Source organism: Lagopus muta, chromosome 4, assembly GCF_023343835.1.
Source record: "Lagopus muta isolate bLagMut1 chromosome 4, bLagMut1 primary, whole genome shotgun sequence".
NCBI classification, from domain to species: domain Eukaryota; kingdom Metazoa; phylum Chordata; class Aves; order Galliformes; family Phasianidae; genus Lagopus; species Lagopus muta.
In genome coordinates, this window is record NC_064436.1 from 62,755,176 (window position 1) to 62,775,196 (window position 20,021).

The 20,021-nt window shown below is 36.9% G+C and overlaps 1 protein-coding gene across 3 annotated transcripts in view; it reads right to left on the reverse strand.

Moving 5' to 3' along the window:
- CFAP99 (cilia and flagella associated protein 99) overlaps positions 1-20,021 on the reverse strand; it is a 49,205-nt gene that overhangs the window by 5,062 nt on the left and 24,122 nt on the right. For all 3 annotated transcript variants that reach the window (XM_048942551.1, XM_048942549.1, XM_048942550.1), the window contains exons 8-14: positions 17,788-17,853; positions 16,735-16,806; positions 12,794-12,882; positions 10,392-10,596; positions 9,092-9,233; positions 7,762-7,913; positions 3,903-4,108 (exon numbers count right to left, since the gene is read on the reverse strand). In XM_048942551.1, the coding sequence (XP_048798508.1) occupies positions 3,903-4,108; positions 7,762-7,913; positions 9,092-9,233; positions 10,392-10,596; positions 12,794-12,882; positions 16,735-16,806; positions 17,788-17,853 (932 nt within the window). The remainder of the gene's footprint in view (positions 1-3,902; positions 4,109-7,761; positions 7,914-9,091; positions 9,234-10,391; positions 10,597-12,793; positions 12,883-16,734; positions 16,807-17,787; positions 17,854-20,021) is intronic.

Genomic DNA, 20,021 nt, shown 5'->3' on the forward strand with positions numbered 1-20,021 from the left:
TCATCTGCCAGCCATGTACGCTCTTCCAAAAAGCAGCTAGCCCCATAAATTTTCAGATGCCACATCACATTCTAATGGAAACCCAGAGAGGGGAAAAAAAAAGGGATTTTTCAAGCTCTATTTTTCTTTGATGGTCAGTGAAGAACTTGTAGGACTTGAGACATAAAATCCTCATACAACTTCTCTCTCCCTATATCACATATCTCCTAAGGAAGCAAGTTAACAGTCACTCAGAATGGGATAGTCCATGGCTAGAAGAATCCTCACTGGATATAACATAAAATTATGTGATAATTTTTGGAAAGCATGTACAGAATTCTTAGTTTACTTAGAATTATAGAATCCTTAGAGTTGGAAGGGACTTTTAAAGGCCATCTAGTCCAACTCCCCTGCAGTGAGCAGGGACATGCACAGCTACATCAGGTTGCCCAGGGCCTGGGCCAGCCTGGCCTTGAAAGTCTCCAGGGACGGGGCATCAACCAGATCTCTGGGCAACCTGTGCCAGTGCCTCACCACCCCCACTGTAAAAAACTTTCTCCTTTTATCTAACCTAGATCTACCCTCTTTTAAGCTTGAAGCCATTTCCCCTCGTTCTATTACCATAGACACTGCTAAAGAGTCTGTCCCCTTCTTTCTTGTAGCTCCCTTTTAGATATTGAATGGTCACTACTAGGTCACCACACCTGAGAAGAGGCTCTCTTGTCCAGGATGAACAGCCCTTGCTCTCTCAGCCTCTTCCATCTCTTGGATCATTTCTGTGGCCCTGCTCTGGATGTGCTCCAACAGCTCCATGTCTCTCCTGTACTGGGGACTCCACATTTGGACGCAGTGCTCCAGTTGAGGCCTCACCAGTGCAGAGCAGAGGGGCAGGATCACCTCCCTCACCCTGCTGGCCAGTCTTCTCTTGATGCAGCCCACAATATGGATGGCTTTCTGGACTGTGAGGGCACTGCTGGTTCACGTCCAGCTTATCATCCACCAGTACCCCAGGTCTTTTTCAACAGGGCTGTTCTCAATCCTTTTATCCCCCAGCTTGTATTGGTAGTGGTGTACCATGTTAGTGGTGAGAACGTGCAGACCGAAGACGAGGCTAGGTTTAATCCAAAGTAATCCCAGCAAACCACAGATTTGAAGTCTTAGCACCTACTGTTTTTATCTGCTGCTTGATTTTTGTTGCATTAAATTACTTGCAATATAGACACAGCCTCACTGGAGTGAAAGAGAATTGTAACTGAAGTGTATGGGTACAAGCCTATAGTACATTAGCATGTATTCCAATAGTCAAAAATCTTTTAGAGTTCATACTGAGTTCAAGCTGAGAACTCAAATGTTTGTCCACATCATATGCCAGTGCTCATTGTCAAACTATGTGAAATTCTAGCAATTAAAGAGAAATCCTGCGTATACACTGAACTGATTCTTAAATGTTCTGCAAGCACTTATAAAGCTACTGCTGTGATGGATGTAATGGCTTTCAATCTATTAAAGGCTGATGTTTCTGTGATTTTTCATGTTCCATTTCCTATTTTGTTTAATATAGTTCATTATATGCTTGCCCAATATGCTTCTTTTGTCTTGATGTATGTCTGTAAATGATATTGAAAGGAACTTGCTTGGTAGGGACCCAATTAAACTCCAGCTGACACTAATTACAGCAGATTTGTTTAGCAAAGCTTAGCCATCACACTTTGGCTGATTAGCAAGAGCCTTTGACATAAGACAGTTGCAGGTATAATATGTAATTTTGTGTTGATGCACAGTGGTATCTGTGAGCACCATTAGTAAGATTTGCTATGCCTATAATTATGAATTAATTCTGTAAGCATAATTTGATCTTTATATCTCTTGTGCAGTATATCAATACAATTTAAGCAATTAATCACACTGACTTGATAGATATTTTGGGAGTCTAGACCTGTAAATAGGTTTAAGGCACAAAGCCTATGGTTTGTTTAGACAAAAATGAAAGCTGCAGCAAAAAGTCTAGCACATGTAAGTATGCCAGCATGCTGTGTATTAACAGAAATACCACCACAGATTTGCATTCTAGATGATCAAGCATTAAAGGCATTCCTGAAGAACAATGTTGTGATGCCTCTTTATAATTAATGCTCCCAAGTTGTGACCTAGAGTGCTTGGGAAGCGTGAAAAGAAATGTCTTGTAAAATTGATACTGAAAATTTGTACTTCCTTCATTTGGAAAACAAATGGGTCTCCATTAAAATAAAGTATATTTCTGTATTCCTTATCATGAGTCTGATCAGAAACCATCATTGGCATGGTCATCTGTTCTAAGTAACATCTCAAATATGTCAGGACAAATCCATGTTAACTTCACATTCCAGCATAGCTTATTTCAGGACTGGAAAGGTTTTAGCTCTGAATTAAGACAAAGAGCCTATTTTAAAGAAACCCAGCTGTGTACAGTATGTACACACTGCATATCTACCATAACAAGTTATTTTTAGAATACTAGAGAAATGGGTTTTATGTAGTATACAAGTTCTTAATGCTTGGTTTGAATCTCCAGTGGCAAGCAATGACTTGAATTGCTCCCACAGGATTTCACATAACACTGAATGCTTGAGATGGGAATTTGTCTTCAGCTCAAAGTCTACTGCAGGTCCTTTAGTCTTCTCTCCACAGATGACAAAGAAGAGAAGGTCACTGATCTGTGCAGTCAATCCACTGGAGCTGCAGTTATTGATTCACTAACCTCATTAAAATAAGTTCTAAAGTACTAACACAGTAAAACCTCACTCTTTGGAGATTAACTATCAGCTACAAACCAAATCAGAGCAGGGACCAGTGAAAACTGGTTAAATGAATACATCAATACTGCCTTCTGTAATTGAGATTTAGAACTGGAAGATGGATCAATAACATGAATTGAACTCCTAAGAAGCCACCTTTGGTATCTAAGTGATAAACACAAATCTAAAACATGTCTAAAGATGCATAGCTTTAGCCTGATAGAATATGTTTTCAGAATGTCAGCCTGAACTTCTATTTGCAAAAATAAATATGGCAAAACAAGAAGTAAACTATCAAAGTCACAGGAGAGAAGAGGTGAAAGAAAACTTGCAAGAAAAAAAGGCAGTCAAGATGCAGTAAAAATGGCATGAGAGCAAGAGGTGATCCATATTTACACACTTACACAGGCTTTCCTCTTGCTCAGATTTATTTGTAAATAATTTAAACTTAGATTTTACATTCCTTGTGGATGGGATCTGTCTTCTATGTATGTAACCATCTATGATGGTTATGGATCCTTTATGACAATGAATAATAAATATGATAATTAATAATAAATATGCATAATGAATACAAAATTTGATCAGAGAGCCTGTAAGCAAAGATTCTTCTCTTTGATCTACAGCTATAGTATATTTAATTTATATATTATTATTATTATCAGAAAATCTCCCTCAAAGTATCTTCTAAAACAATGCCTGCTCTTTCACATCACAAATGAAGTTCAAAGAAGAAAACTATAGCCCTAATATATTGGTTTAGATGAAAATGAGAAACCTCTTTAAGTAGCAAGTAAGAATGATTATAATAAAATCAAATCAGTTCTGATTAACTAAAAAGGAGCAGAAGAAAGAGGTTTTTTCTCAAACACAGTTTTGGCTCTGAATACCAGCACAGTACTCTCAATACTAGCTGAATACAGTGTCTTCAACCATAAATTCAAGTTTATGAAAAAGATTTGTTAAATTTGATGCAAATTATTTTCAGGAGTAAAAAGAAATCTTGGTCCCAGTGTAATCTTTGACAAAAGCTACATTGCTTTATGAAAGGGCTGAATTTTGCTCTTGACTTGTTTTTCTTCTCATGGAACTAGCAAAATATTAACAAAGTTTCAGTGTGTTAAGTGCCATATACTGTTTTATACTGACTTTAATGCAGCTGCTCGTCCAAGTTCTGCTCTGAAAATGGAAATCTGGTCCAGTTTATCTAGAAGAAGTTGTTCCTTAGCTTGTTTATCTTGAATTATCTGGTCTCTCTTCTCTTCCTCTGCTGCCTTCTGTGCTTCTCTAAGTAGAGCGAGGCGTTCACGTAGTTCCACTATTGACATTTCACAAATTAAACCATGGCCACCAGTCTAGGGAATAAGAAGTATAGATTTAAATAACACTGTAAATGGCAAGGAGAGAGAAAATGAGTACAATCACAGTATTTTGATTGTGTTCCAAATCATGCTGAATATCTTTTGACTTCAAAAAAGACAGGGATGACTCTGACCTAACTGCTATTTACAAGTTGCTTTTAACGTGTTGAGATCATCTTCTGTATGTGTAAAAACACAAGGCTCTCAAAACATTTCATGAAAAAATGTTGAAAAATAGAATAAACAAAAACACAACACATTTGCTGTACAATAAAACTCTACTTGACTTATCATTTAGTTTTAATAAGCTTTTTGAAGTTTTGAAATCTGTAAAACTGCATCTTTTCTGTTTTGGTAAAACCAAAACTGACTTTACACTCAAAAATATGCATTTTTTGTATTCATCTACATCCAAACTACGGATATGAACTATGATGACATCTATTATTTTTATCTGAAAAGACTAGGAGTAAGCAATGCTCTATACTCAGGAAATTGAAAACTTAATGCCCAAATTCAAAATATTCAAATCTGAATTGAAGGCTTTTAAAAATTCACTTTGTAATTAAGTTCACAGTGAGCCCTGTTATAAGACGTAATGAGACAGCAGCACCTTAGCTTTCATGTGAACACAGATAATTTCTAAACAGATTTGTGTACACTTGAAGTTTTCAGCCCTTATGTATACTCTCCCTTTCCCTGAATCTACACATAAATACATCTGCAGATAGGGAAAATTTGCACAAATATATATGAATACTGATTTACTCTGGATCCATCTTTGCAAAATTTCATCCCTTTCACAGCAATTAATATTCTGTTGTTTAACAACATATTTTTGGTACACATCTTTCATGAGGATCTGGTATTATGGCATGTTACAATGGAAGACATGGGTGCAGGACATCAAGATGCTTACCAAACTCTTTCTATACAATTGCAAAGTATTAGGAGTGAAACACTGGTTAAGATTTTGATCACAAGGGCCTTGATCTAATTAGTTCCATGGAAAATTAATGACAAAGTTTGGAAAGGCTGAATTTGAGGAAGGCAGAACAAACAGACAACCACTCCTCCAAACATTATTTCTAAAACTGAACATAAGAACATAAGTGGTAATGATAAATATATGTAAGTAAAACTCACTACAGTCATTTCAATGGAGAGAAATTATTCAGCTCAAGAGCTCATGTGTTTTCAAGTAATCCTTTCCAGCAGAAAAACAATCCCTTGTATTGAATCCTGAGTTGCTTGTTGACAGAGTACAACTTGCCTTTCACAAAATAGAACATGAATGGGAAGGGAAAAAATCAACGACCAGGAAGAGAGAGAGATGTTCTGTTATAGACACATACTCAGATTGTGAGTTTGGCTGCAAGACACCAAGTATCACAGAAACAGACTTATCTATCTGCTGCTACAATGGTGCTTTAGAGGGCTTATTATTGAGTTGGTCTGGAGACCTAATGATACAAACTCATCAGTGAAGGCCAGTGAGTCTTGGGAAGGAACCTGTGGAGTCCTCCAACATTTCCAAGAGTTTCTCCTGTGGTTTTGGTCCCCACAGCTTCTCTTTCTAAATCATCAAAAGTTGAATCAGTAGGAATAAGTCATCACTCACTGTTTTTTACCTAAAGTTTGACTCTTCAGTTTTGGCTCCATGGTTTCTGGTTCCACACTCCTCATGTTTACCAAACATGACCTAAACAATGGTCACGTACACACAAGTACACAGGAGTACAGGAGTAGCATAGAAGAAGAGTAATAGAATAATTCAATTAATCTTCTATTTGCAACTTCTTCATAAATATGTACCACCATAACTAAATGGAAAGGAAAATGATTATTTCTCTCCTGAGATTTCAGTTTTGAGTGAAATTTGGTATGAAATGAATTCAGTTTTAAATATCTTGCCACTAATTTAAGCTACTTAGTGACTGCTGAACTGTATTCACAGAAGGTGAAAGGAAACTGTTTTGCAGCAGGGCATATATACCAGTGATTGTATGTGAGCATGGTAAGCAGACACCAAAAAGATTAAGGAAAGAGAAGCAATGTAATGGTAGGGATGAATACTTTCAGCACATGCATTCCAAAAACATCCAATGAAGACAGTGAAATGATTCCTAGAATAAGAAAAGTTCTATACTTGTGCAGTAAGTAATGCTGCTACTAGAGAAACTGAAGTGCCACCAAGGGAAGAACTGGGTACTTTAACAATTTTGAGAATTAGTGTGAATTTTATGAATACATACTTAATTTCACTTAGCCTATAAACGTCTTTTGGAAAAAGAACAAGTAGGGCAAGCCATCACCAAAAGAATGCTAAATTACTCTGAGAACCATTGTAATAGTGGGTATAAGTGAATCGTAAAATGAGCTGAGATATCATTCAGGTTGACTCTCTTGCACTTGCAGTATGACCTGTATGGCCATCCTACTTTCAGCAACCTTACACTTTAGTTACTGTAGATATAGCATAAGCTTGATTTCAGTTGAGTTTTTTTAAATATGCCTTGAAACCTATTGTGCTTTTCTACTTTGTCTTTTGAGAAGAGCTAGATGGGAAATTTACTTTAAAGCCTGTATTTAGTTACAAACAGAATTTCAGTGGAAGCTCTGTGTCAAGTTGGCAGCCACGTATACGGCAATGAAATTAACTATGTTGAAAGTAAGAAAGTACTGACACTCCAATCACCTTCATTTTCCTCAGTGAGAGCCTGCACCATTTTATAGAAGTTGCTGTGATTAAAAAAGTAATGACATTTCCACATGCAACCACTTTGAACTGTTTCATCTTTGCAGACTATATCTCATGACTTTGCAGCCCACATCTTATGATTGAATCCAGGAAAAAAACAGAAATGATCACATTTAAAATTGGTGAGGTCATTTTGTATTACTCTGTTATCCTTCTTTTCAGTTTGGAAAGGAAAGGAAGATGAAGGAGTATATTTTAGATACATCCAGAGATTTCTGCATGCCATGTAAATCTGGGAATTCTGCAAAAGTGACCAGTCAGGTGTATCAGCTGTGAATCAATAGTAAGTTCAGGAAGTTTGGGATACATTTACATGGAGTTAATCACATATGCACTCACAAGTCACTTGCCCAGTACATGCACAACAGATAAGCAGGTTTTGGGTTTTCCAGACAATCTCTTCCATATACCTGAATGTTGAAAGTTTTAAAAGCACAGGAAATTAATTTTGTCAATTACTGTGGCAATCACCACTGCAATATGAGCAACTATACATCACTTCGCACTTTGTGCTTGTGTCAGTCTTCACTGAAGACTGACAAATCTGTGACTTTGTTAAAGTGGATGGCACACGTTGTACTGAGTTGGCAGTCTCTTTTTGGAAGATGTCTGGAAATTTAGATACTGGCAGCAAAATTCAAAGGAAATTCAAAGAGCCTATGATTTCACTTACTATCAGAAGTGGTGAGTTCTCACTTCTCATCAGAATATTCTCCATGATAATATTTTACAAACTTTGTGAAAATTTCAGATCTAATCTTTGTCTCATGGGGTCACTTTGTGCTTCACACTATGCATCTCCATGCAGTACACAGTTCCTATGAGTGTGTGCAACACATACAGTACACATAAATGTAAAAACAGTGTTTTTTTCCTTTGAGCTTACCTCAGTTAAGTCAACAAACTTGTGTTTAAGGATTGGTAAAGATTCAATGGCTCGTATTTGTTGAATTAATTCATATTTTTTCTTAAGTTTCTCTTCCTCTTCTTCTAAAGCTTGCCGAAGTAGTTCTCGATTTTCTTCGCAAACTTCCTGAACTGAAAGAAAAGAACCAATCTCTGTCAGCCTGTTGCATATTCTAACAAGTAGTCCATCTGGAGAAAAACTCATGCATTTGTGAATAATGATAATAATACATATCTGGAGGTACTTGAAGAAACAATCTGTCATTGGTGGGAGGAACAATTAAAGAAACAAATGAGTACTCCCACCTCCACTATCTATCATTCTATTCAACATAGAAGCATATTGTATACATACATGAAGTAGACAATTTGAATGATTTCTTCTTAATTTCTGTTCTAATTAATGTATATCGTTTCATTTTTAAATAAAAGGATATTATACAACATCAAACACTTGTAGTTTATCAAGCTGTAGGTATCCTAGAAATCAGTGACCCACAAAGCTTGGTAGGCTTTGCTATGCCATTTCAGATTGGCTAACACTTTCTGCCACCCTCAGTACAAGTATAGAGATAGTGAAGCAGTGAAAAGTATTCTGCTCACCAAAATATGCACAATTTAAGGGAGCCCTCTTGTACACTGTTAACATTTATTAACATGTGTTAACATTTGTTAACATGGTATTGCATTGGAATATGTACAGCCTTCTGCCTGGATTTCATTCACTGATGTATTAGCTAGGAATTTTATGTAAGAATTGTGGAGGATGTGTAACACAGTTTCTCTTCATTCTAATGGCTGGTCTGTCTTGTGCTAATCCTTCTCCTTTGTGGTACTGTTCTTTTGGCAGATGTCTTTTCTTTCTTGAGCTACAATTATCTCCTCCAGACTGTCTTCTCTAAAGAAGACAATAATCTGGAGCTATGATTCTTTCAAAGAGGTTGCTAGGCAAATCCTCTCTTAATGGCATGAATCACAGGAATCTGAGCTTGCTAAATTGATTTGACAAAAAGTACAGCCATTCAAGTATGCTGCTTTTAGATGGAGGAGAAACCAGTTGCAGAACATTAGCATTGTAATCTTCCCTTTTAAACAAAGTTTAATTCCCATAAGCAGTGAATTAGAATTTCTGATCTACCTGCTACCAACTTAGTCCTAAAATTCATATTCATGCATTTATGGGAATTTATATCCTGGATATTTTCCACAACTTCCTCTTTCTTTCAGAAAAATTGTAATTGCCCCTCTAAAACAAAGTAATCTGGGGACATTTGGCATCATATCTAATTTTTCTGGCTATATATAAATACCTATCTGCTGTTTGTATTTCTGAAGCTTTAGTTTTGCTTGCTTTGCATTCTTGTGTCCTTCCACGACCTTCTCCACCAGCTCTCTCATTTCTTTCTGTTCCTGTAGACATCTCTCTGCATACTCATGCATCAGCTCTGCTTTCTAAATCCCAAAAAAACAAGTTAATAAAATTCCTGATAACCAATGATACGAGTGTTTCAAATAATTGAAATAGTGCAAAGACAACTGCATTCACTGGACAATATCATCCCTGAAACTGAGGTTAATATAATGGCTACAATCATTTTTGTGTGGCTGAAAGCAACCACACTGTGTTCAGTTGTACATGTTAGGGTTCACTTCAAGTTGTTGCTTGATAGTCTGTCTAGTCAAACTTAATGCCAGAGTAGCTAAAAGGTGTTTTTTTAAGGACAGAAAAGGACCCCATTAATACTTTAATTTAATTAATTTTAATATCCCTTTTATATTATGCACTTCTTGAAAATCTTTGTGGGTCTGTTCTAAATTTCAGTCACTACTGACATCTGTGAAAGATGACCAAGAGAAAAGTAGTGGTCAGCCTACGGGGCATAGCAACAAACCAAGCTAATAGAAAAGAAAAACAGTGGACATAGCCTGTGATAGTCACTTCTGAAATTATTAATTCTATAGTACTTGATTATTTCTTGAGCATTTGCTTAGTTTATAAGAAAAGTGCCAGAAAAAAGTGAGTCTGGAAAAAAAAAAATTAGCAATGTTTTGGGGAAAATGTGATTTGCCATGTTGGAAAATATGTTAAAAGATACTTTCTGGCTTCAGTATTCCATTTTCTGTATCTGTACATCAACAGAGGGTTCCTATCTGAATTTTCCCCAGGAGACATACAGCCATTCGGATAATATGAAATAAATTGAATTGATCTTTTAAGGAAACAAATTTGTTTAAATTCATGACTCCCATTTAACAAGATAATTAAATTAGTCACATATTGGTGATTTCATTGCAAACGGTGCCTAATATCTCAGTATCTGAGCAAAAAGAATATTAATAATGACATGAAAATTGGGAAGGATGCTCTACTTTCTGTTTTTACTCAATTGAACTCAGAAGTGCTATCAATCAAATCAAACACTTATGAAAACTACTTGAATGTATAAACATTGCAGCGTCTGGAAGTTTTAGCATTATTTATCCATTGTTTACAGACTTCAGTGAGTAAAGACACTGTACAGAACTTTTATAACTACTTGTAATAGGCATCATCTGTAGTAAATTTTGCAGTAATTGAATGCAGGCAAAATTTGAACAAAGCTGTATTACCTCTTCTCTCATTAGATCAGCTTTCTTCTTATTTTCTTGAATTACATTCTGATGGGCTAGAATGGCCTCTTCATGACTCAGTTTCCCTTGAAGTCTTCTACACTCTATTTCAGCCAGCTGCTCTTCCAAATCTTTTCCACGCATCTGCTTTTGCCATTCCAAGAATTCAGACGGGTCTCCAGTCCCTCGTAGCAAATTTTCAATTCTGCAAGAGTGAAGGGAGAGTACATCATACTCTGGCTCTCCAGCCCTGCTTTGGTTTATAAAACATTTCTAGAATTTTTTTTCTGTGGCATAAAGCCCTTGATCCCTGCAGAGAAAAAGGGTAGTCACTGTGAGGACATCCCACAGATGTATTTTAATTCCAGTTCCAGAGGTCCTACTAGGTAGAAAGCCTGGGAAAATAGGGCAGTAAGAAAGTGTATGAAGGCATGGATGTGAAAGTTGTCAGCACAGTCAAGCCCAAAGACAGGGCTAACTTTATTTACGTGTACATTCTTATACGGAGCAAGGAGAATCAGGCCAAAGGTATGTAAATTTTCTCAGAGGATTATTTTGCTTAAAAGAACTAATACATTTTCTCTTTGGCAGTTCTCTTGCCAACTTCGCCATAGAGAAATAAAAACTTTTCTGCTTATTTCTGTTCCTGTTTTGTATTTCACCGATTAAATAATCTATAATATTGTTGTAATGAGGCGAGGAAGTATTCAGCTGTTAAGTAAAACCACATTCTTATTTTTTCTGGATGGTCAAGAGAAAAGCAAAACAAAGCCCTGCAGATGGCCTCTCAAAGTCCAGCAGCAAAGAACTGAATGAGCCAAGAGCTTGGGAACAGACACAAAAATGCAGTGAGTTGTGCCTTACTGTTGCTCTCCAACATGTATCTATGTGTTTGTTGTGTGTTAAATGCAGCTGAACATTACATCTGATGAGCAAAAAAAAATGTTAGGGGAAACATTATTCCTTTGCTGAGTGCAATAAAATTCTGCCAGATAAAGTGAACAGTAGCATGTATAATTGTACACAAAACTGTGTAAGTATACATACACAGCTGTTAACAATAGGTGATAGCACAACCTGAGAGATGTGTAAAATCTTACTGCTGAAATTCTGATCCATCTATCAACATTTTTCACAAAAACCAAATTCAACTTTAGACAGTCATTCCAGGACTTAGAATAACAACAGTATTTAGTCCTTATCTTGCTAAGTCAGGTGGATTAGTAAAAATACTAAATCAAAATGACAACGATACAGGTTTTATCTTAGTTAAAATGTTCTGTATTTCTAGTTATAGAATACAGTCTGCAGCAGACATTCAGAAGCCCAATTAAAATCTGCTGAAAATCTGTGCCACATAGTCAGGCTTCCTTACGTCAGAGTTCCATGTGCATGAAATGGACCTACGAGATCTTATTCCCCAACCCTACGATTTAGTTGCCTGTATTCAAACACAGCTGTGTTATGGTGCAGCTGTGCAGCACTGGATCTGACTGCAGAGAGGAGCTGTGTGAAAAACTGCTGAGAAAATTGTATCTGTGAAGCTTCTTCCTGGAAGCTGTATTTAAACACAGAAGCCTTTGTCCTTGGCTATGTTGCAGATATGCCTGAGCCCAGCCTTGTACCTGCTAACCCAACTTGTTGACTTGTCTCTGGGCTTGGCCTTGGCCTTACTCGTCCCTATAGTCTTGCCTAGCAATTGCTGGATTGCTGGCTGACCCTGCTTCCCCTCATTGGACCCACTCTGCTGCCTTACCAGCATACTATGGGACTGAGTGGCTTCTCAGTGAGGACACTGCCCTTGCATGCCTTGTTGTCTCCCACACTCCTGCTCATCCAGCTTGTGGACCAGCATGGTCTTAGTCCTCCCATACACCTTAATGTGATAGAAAGGGGCAGGTATTTCTATACACAGATAAACAGATTCAACTATCAACTCTGCACATATTCCCTCCTCATCCCCTCTCCTCTCCCCGTCCCCTCCCCCCCCCCCCCCAAAAAAAGACAATATATGAAATATTTAACATATATGCTTAATATATATGCTCCTTTTATAATGGACACAAAGGCAGATGTGTATTTGGCTCATTATTTATTCTGAAGAACTGGAACTGATGTAACAATCGATCTTTATTGGACTTTACAAATGGACACTACCCAGAGTGCAAAATCAGAGCACAGTCACACAGCACATCATCTATAGTAAAATAATGACTTCAGCGTAAATTTTCATTTTAGTCCACTTTTCTGTTTGTCACTAATGCTTACAGAATAGCTTCTTAATGCCTTATAAAAGGTCCTTTATATTAGTTTACCTGGAGTTTGTGTAATTATTGTAATGTTGTCAATTATTCTTTATCAAGAAGTGTGAAAAATCATCTGAGGAAGATGCGTGACCATACCTCTGGAGCTCCTGTTCCATTTTTCGCTGATAGAGGGCACCCTCCCTTAAAATAGCTGCTGCATTTAATTTAATAGGTAAATTGTCGATCTGTCAGGAGAGGGAATGTATATACTATCGTTAGTAATGTAAACCATAAAACAGAGTATAAAAACATTTCAATGGGTTAAATAAATCGACCCAAGACAGCATAAATTTTGTTTAAAGCATTCATCTAGCATTAATCTGACATTCACAATGAAATTCCATGCTGTTCATAAACCACTCAAGCTGCTTAAGAAATCAGCAAAGTCCCCCAAGTGGATTATAAATTTGTAATCACTCTTGGACCATGTCAAATCCCTTAGAATGTTCGCTTCCTTTCATTTATTCAGTGCTCAAGTTCATAGTATGCATGGATTCCATCTGGTTTAGACAAAGGAAGTAAACTGTTTCCAGAATAAAATATTTTGAGTGCCTGTCTCTGAGGGAAGGTAAATTAACCAAAAACATTAAAATAAAACACAAGCAGTACCTCTTAGCTGAAGGTCTCAAAAGTTTTTTGTGTTTTTTTTGTGTTTTTTTTTTTTTTTTGCAAATGATCACTATTTTAACTTCAAAATATTTCTAAAACAACTGGCATTACCAATTGCCATATCCATTTTCTAGATCCTGGAAGCAAAGTTCTCAGTGACTCAGTCTTCACATTACAACTTGGACCAGATCCTGTAGCTGCTTTGTAGTTCTTCAGAGTACTGCCTTAGGACTAAACTCCTAGACAATCTCTAAATACTGCATGAAGAAGGGAACAATCTCTTTGCCAGATAAAAATACTTCTTGCATATGTAGACTGCTCAGATGACAAAATATAGCACCTTTGCAAATGCATATAATTAGATGTGATCAGAACGAAGGCAAAGCAGGGCAGACAGGATAAGAACTGGGATCATTCCTGCAGAAAACAAAGCTTAGTCGTGACACATTTGACCTAACTCCAGAAAAAATTCTTTGTTTAATATCCAAACATGTATTTAAACTCCAAATTAACAGCTTAATGAGAAGCTGCCAAACAGATGCACAGAATCACTCTAGCTATACACTGCAAATATTGTGCGTACTGCAGTCTCCTGAAACGTGCAAGTTAACTGGAAAATGGATATTTTGTAATTGATATTAATTAGGTCGGTTGAAGATAATGAATGTATGCTATCACCTGGAAATTCACTAAGTACATTTACTGAGTTTTCCTCACAGATGGCAAAAAAAATGCGATTTTGTTTGACTCACTATACCTACTCTTCTCAGTGCCTAACTAAATCCTTCCTTTTGGTCCACCTATCAGCCCTTATCAATGTCTTCTGCATTACATGACATTTCCTCTTGTCATTCCCCCTCCAGCCTGTATTATACCCTATACTGATGTAAAGTAGACATTTTCTCTGACACATAGAAATTTCCATATATTTGGCGATTACCTGCAGAGATTTCAAGTTCTGTATTTACTAAGTAAAATGTGGCTAGAGAACTGAGTTAAGTCTGATTATGAAAATAAGTTTAGCTTCAGATTCTCACATTGTTAAACAGAAGGAATGAAGCTCATATAGTCAAAATTACTAGAACTTCCAACATACGTAAAGATAGGTATAAATAAAATAACTGGAAAGATTCTTCTGTTTCATGTGGTATCAAGGAATTTCTGAATTTTTCTCATTCCCTTTCTGTTGTGAGATACTTTCAAGATGAGAAAACAGAAAAAATCTGGCAAAATGTAGACTACTGTAAGTCTTGTGGAAAAAGATTCATTCACTATGACCAACAACACACAGGAGCTCACCAAAACCAATACATACAGAAAGAACAAGGCCAGATATGAGCAAGAAGCAGATTGAGACAGAGTGATGATGCATTTGTACTGTCTCACTCTTGCAGTGAAAAAGATAAATAGAGATCTTGTAATGGCAATCAGAAATAATTGCTGGTGCACACAGTAAGTGTGTTTGATAGAATTGAAAAAATGTATTTAACATACTGTGAGTGTTCTGAAAAGAGAAAAAGAACATAATAGTTGGTTAAAACATTATGTGATGTCATTCATTTGAGGACAGATTATACTCTTTGTAACACATAATGGATAAACCTTTCTCTATGATGCATGGATAGGTAGGCAAAAGGAATGGAAAGTATTTTGAAAGTCAGTAACAAGATACCTATCTCAAAAGTTATAGCAGCTTCTTGAATATTATCTATCTAACTTTTATGGCAAATGTGTTTAGACGAGATAAAACTGATTTGCTTCCAGGGAAGACACTAGAGGTGTTAGAAATATCCTGATCAATAGAGTAAGATGCTAGATCCACATTTTTCTTTATGTGATTTAGGCAGATGGCTTGACTCTTCTGAGTTGGCACTTAGGTTTCAATTTTTTAAATTATGAGAGACAAAAGAATATACATAACCCTGAACCGAGTTCACATAGTCACAGGTCGTATGTTTGGGTGATCTGTGTAGGTGTTTCCTGACTTTTTTTTTCTTTTGAGGGCAAAAGAAATTGGGATGTGACTGTTTTCCCATAATTTATATGGTCTTAGCTTGTTAGAAAGCAGATTGAGTAGATGATATTGTTATTAACGACAACTTCAGTATGTGATTGGTGCCAGATATTCCTTAGAATTTTTTACTAGAAACCCAGTTTTCAAGAAGGGAACCAGACTTGCCAAAGTCTGTAAGAACTGTATCTAAATACAGTTTTAAAAAGTAGGTAGATCTGCTCACAAGGTTTTTTAGGTGACAGTACAAATACAACTTCTACATTTAACTATTCTGGAGATGAATTTGAATGAAAGGTGACTGATTGAATGATGTAAGACTGAAGATTATCTGTAGCATAACTACCAAAGAGATGGCAATGTGAGTTTTCATGCGTTATACAACCAAGAGTGGAACAAATTTTCTGTATTTACCATTCTCTGAGCCTTGCAAATCCTAGCAGAGAAACATGCAGTTTAGTGGATTTTATGACCTAAGTATGTGTATAAAGGGCAGAAGATAAATAACCAGATGGACTGTATATTGCATATCAGGCAGTCATTATCCAGAGTCAGTGCTCAGCATTCTTTAGGGTCTCATTTTGAAACAGTCATTCATAGTTGTAGGATTCTTCTGTCTCTGTGCTGACTTCTTAAGCCATTAGTTCAGTTATTTTCTCCCTGTGGGCTATTCTTAATACTCATCATTTTACATATAAATTTCTCCACTTGGAATTGAAAACATGGTTAAAGCAATATAGTTTCATGCTGCAACTACAGACAACTTACTTGTCAGTGTTCTGAGGGATCTAACAGGCTGTAATTGCTGCGGCCAGCCTCGCCTAGAAGCTCCACTCAGACCCTTTGCCCATTAGTCCATGATCCCCATTTAAGCTCAGTGGGGGGTTGTCAGTGCTTTCCTATTACACTGGAAGTAATTCAGCTCCTTGTCTCTCCAGTTTGGTATGTGGCTGTCCTTACTGGACTTCCAGTATGTACCTGCACTGATGTAGCACTGTTTCTTAACTGGTCTTCCTTGGTGCACTCCAGACCTCACACTTCATTGTTTGCATAAGGATGATTGGCAGTCAGCAGTCTGTCACTACAACCACCAGCCTTGCCTTGTCCTGGGCAGATACTGTAACCTTCTTCCTGAGTGGTGTGGGCACTGCCTGTGCTTTTGTTACTCTTGGCTTCCAGTTTGGCTTCCCTCCTGGAGAAGCCACTCACCAGTTGTTCGCTGACCATTTCCTTGTGAATTGTTAAAGGTCCACAGGCCTAAACGTGTAAACCATAAATCTAATCCATTCCGTTCTGGCCACAGAATATGACATAAAACTAAAGATTCCATTAGACTTTGCACCACCAAAAAAATCTGTGTTTTTCACTCAAAAAAATTGCAAGCATATCTAGCAATGGGATCTAAAACATTACTCACCCTGCTTTGGATCTTCTGAGCCTGGAATGCTGGCCTGCTCTTCATATTGTCCTGTGTGTTCTGCAGTTCAAACTAAAATCACATTTTTCCTTTTCAGAGAGATATTTTCAAATACTCAGCAAACAATGTTAGCTCTGTACTGAAAATCATTCCTGAGTTTTCAGTTAGAGGAACAAATATGATCACAGCATATATATTTTCTTGTTATACATTCAAAACTTGTTATGTACACCCAGTACAGTGGTAATATTTCATATCAAATGACCATACAAATGTAGGTCCAAATAAAAACTTATGACAAAGATTATTATTTTATTTCTATAACCTTTATTGACTAAAATAATGCCAATGAAGTAACAGTGACATTTCATTTGCCTATTGAATTCTACCTGTCAACCATGAAGGCATTCAGCTCTTAACTGAAACAGATATTGGGAAGACAAAATGTGGTGTCAGAGGATATTTCATGGAATCATTAAAGTATTCAAATTCTACTGATGGTCATTAATTTCATTTTAGAGTGATACTGGCAAAAAAAGTGTCTACACATCGTAAGGATGAACACAGTGAATAGAATATGCAGATATGATGAATATATTATATAAATAGTTTGTGACAGAGGTGTAAATTAGGAATCAACAATAGCAAGAATTTCATATGAAAACAAGTACTACTGCCTCAGCTTGGTTGTTCTGTGGCCTTAAAAGTTAATGCAAAAATACTAGGTTTAGAAGAATATTGCTGGTTTGGAGACTTGTTGGAGTAGTATCATGGAGGTCTCATTGTCTCAGAGTCAGGAGAATAAAATAGCAGGACCAGAACAAAAGGGGGTTGTACATTATAAATGCAAAGAGGCAACTGTCAGTATGGCTGCTCTACAGTCTGAAAACAATAATAAGGATGTGAACTGACAACACAGTTTTAAGTGACAACACATAATTCCCAGCCCCAAATAAACAAAAACTCTCAAATATTTTGAGATATCTTTACACAACTGTTATTTTCATCTTCATACTTGGAGATATTTAAGCAACAAAGTATTTTGTAGCATACCTCTGCTTTTTCAGGTTTCATGACCGCACACCTGAACTGCTTAGTGTTTGCTTTCAGAAGCAGATCCTAGGATAAAAACAATTATCTTAGGAGTATGGTACATTCATAGTCTCTATTAATTTTCTGTCTGAAAAAAACCCTGCAGCACAGACAATATACTAATTTCATTCCAATGAATGGGGGTTATGGTGAGGAAGGGGTTGGCCCCTTCTCCCACGTAACTAGTGATAGGACCGGAGGAATGCCCTCTAGTTGCACCAGGGGATGTTCAGGTTGGATATTAGGAAAAATTTCTTCTCTGAGAGACTGGTCAGGCACTGGAACAGGCTGCTCAGGGAAGCAATTGGGTCACTGTCCCTGAAGGTGTCCAAGAAATGTTTAGATGTGATAGTAAGAGATATGATTTAGTGGGGAAATACTGGTGGTAGGTGGACTATTGGATGAGATGATCTTGGAGGTCTGTTGCAATCTTGGTGATTCTAAACCTGGACTTACTATTTATCTGAATTGTCATTCCTCATGAAACATTTCTAGTTTCTACATATGTTGTCTACATATGTTTAATGGGTTCTAACTTTTGCACAGGGCATCAGACCTCATGCTTGGTCTTCCCATGTGAAAGATGTTGCTCATTTAAACTTTTACTTAAAATCCTCATAGTCATCTACAGCATATCAGTTTCACAGATTCTAACTGTTTCCACGTAGCCAATGAAAAATGGCTTTGTTTTTCTGTAAGGCTGTGAATAAGAATAAGAAGGCTGTGATCAGAAGATCTGAGCATCAATGACTGCTCCAATATCCATAACAGTAATTCCAGCTGTCATTTCAAATGGCAGGGGGAAGGGGAAGAACAAGCATTCACATTTCCTGCTTTTAGATATTTCTTTTCATTGTAATTTCTAATCAAATCAGTCTGGATTTTCCAATGTCTTTCTTGTGGTCAGCTGTCCATAGTACCAGCACTTTTATAATCATCTAGCATATGGTTACTAGTGCTCCCACCCCATTTTTCACAGCTGGTCAGACTTTGTACTTACAGCTGTAGCTATTACAAAAACGCTACAAAACAACTGGCATTTTCTTTTAGGACCCAACATTTCAGCTTGTTTAGCAAAGAGTCTAGGGAAGTGACCTTTGTGAATGCTTTGGATTCCTTTTATAATGTTCCAGAGGCAACAAAAACTGCTGTTATTGCAGCTATAATTTCTGTGGTAGTTTTCTTTTGTTCCTTGTATTCATGCATTTACTTCACCGAAGAATGTGGCTGGTATTTAAGTGATTTTATAGTTGTCATAGAGTTTTGACAATATAGGCACTGTGATATCTTCATTTTCCTCCACAGATTTTCCAGGAAGTTCATATGTACAAATAAGCACATAGACAAATAGATGTGTGCTTTCTCCACAGTGGGGAAATAATGAGAGGATAAAAAATAATGCAGTACTGTTTGATAATAAAATACCAACCATTGGTAATGTGGTGGGTCAGCAAAAGGAACGCAAAATGTATCCTTCTAGAATTTATCACGCTGTAGCTTTTACTGTAGTTTAGGAACAAAATCCAATGCCCCTTTCACAAGGGCATCAGGAGAGCCCAGAACAGTGATAAATGGTTCTGTATGAGTACTAGCTACTAAAAGTTGGAGTAAGGAGAACGGAGGTGGGAGAGTTCAGATAAAAACAAGTCAAATAGCACACGTTTTATCAAACTTATCCTGTGATTGGATTGGATATGGTGACTGCAGTGTGGGCAGAAAGAAAAGTGGGAACTGACATTTAATTAATTCCCTTCCAAAGAGAAGAAGACAGTAATCTGCTTTAACCATAATAGGAGCTAACCTGACAAACAGGCTTCATAACAAAGATTGGATCAATTCAAATAGCTAGAACTGTTTCTTTCTGTGAAGGCACTTAAACAGACCCTCCCTTCTCTTGCTCTCTTAAGACGCAGATCATGTACCAATTCAAATATCTGGATGTCTCTTTCTATGAGGGCCCTTATCAGACACTCCCTTCTCCTGCTCTTTTAACACACAGACCATGTACTCTGCTTCTTTACAAATCGTGATGACTTCCCAGTCTCTCAGTCCACTGAAGGAAAGAGAATGAAGTCTGTGTGAAAAAGAAGTTAGATTCTACTGATATTTTAAAATTCTGAGTAATTACATGGTTATTTATCAGTTACTACAGAAGGCAAATGAAAGTATTGAACATATTTCAAGTCTGAACATAT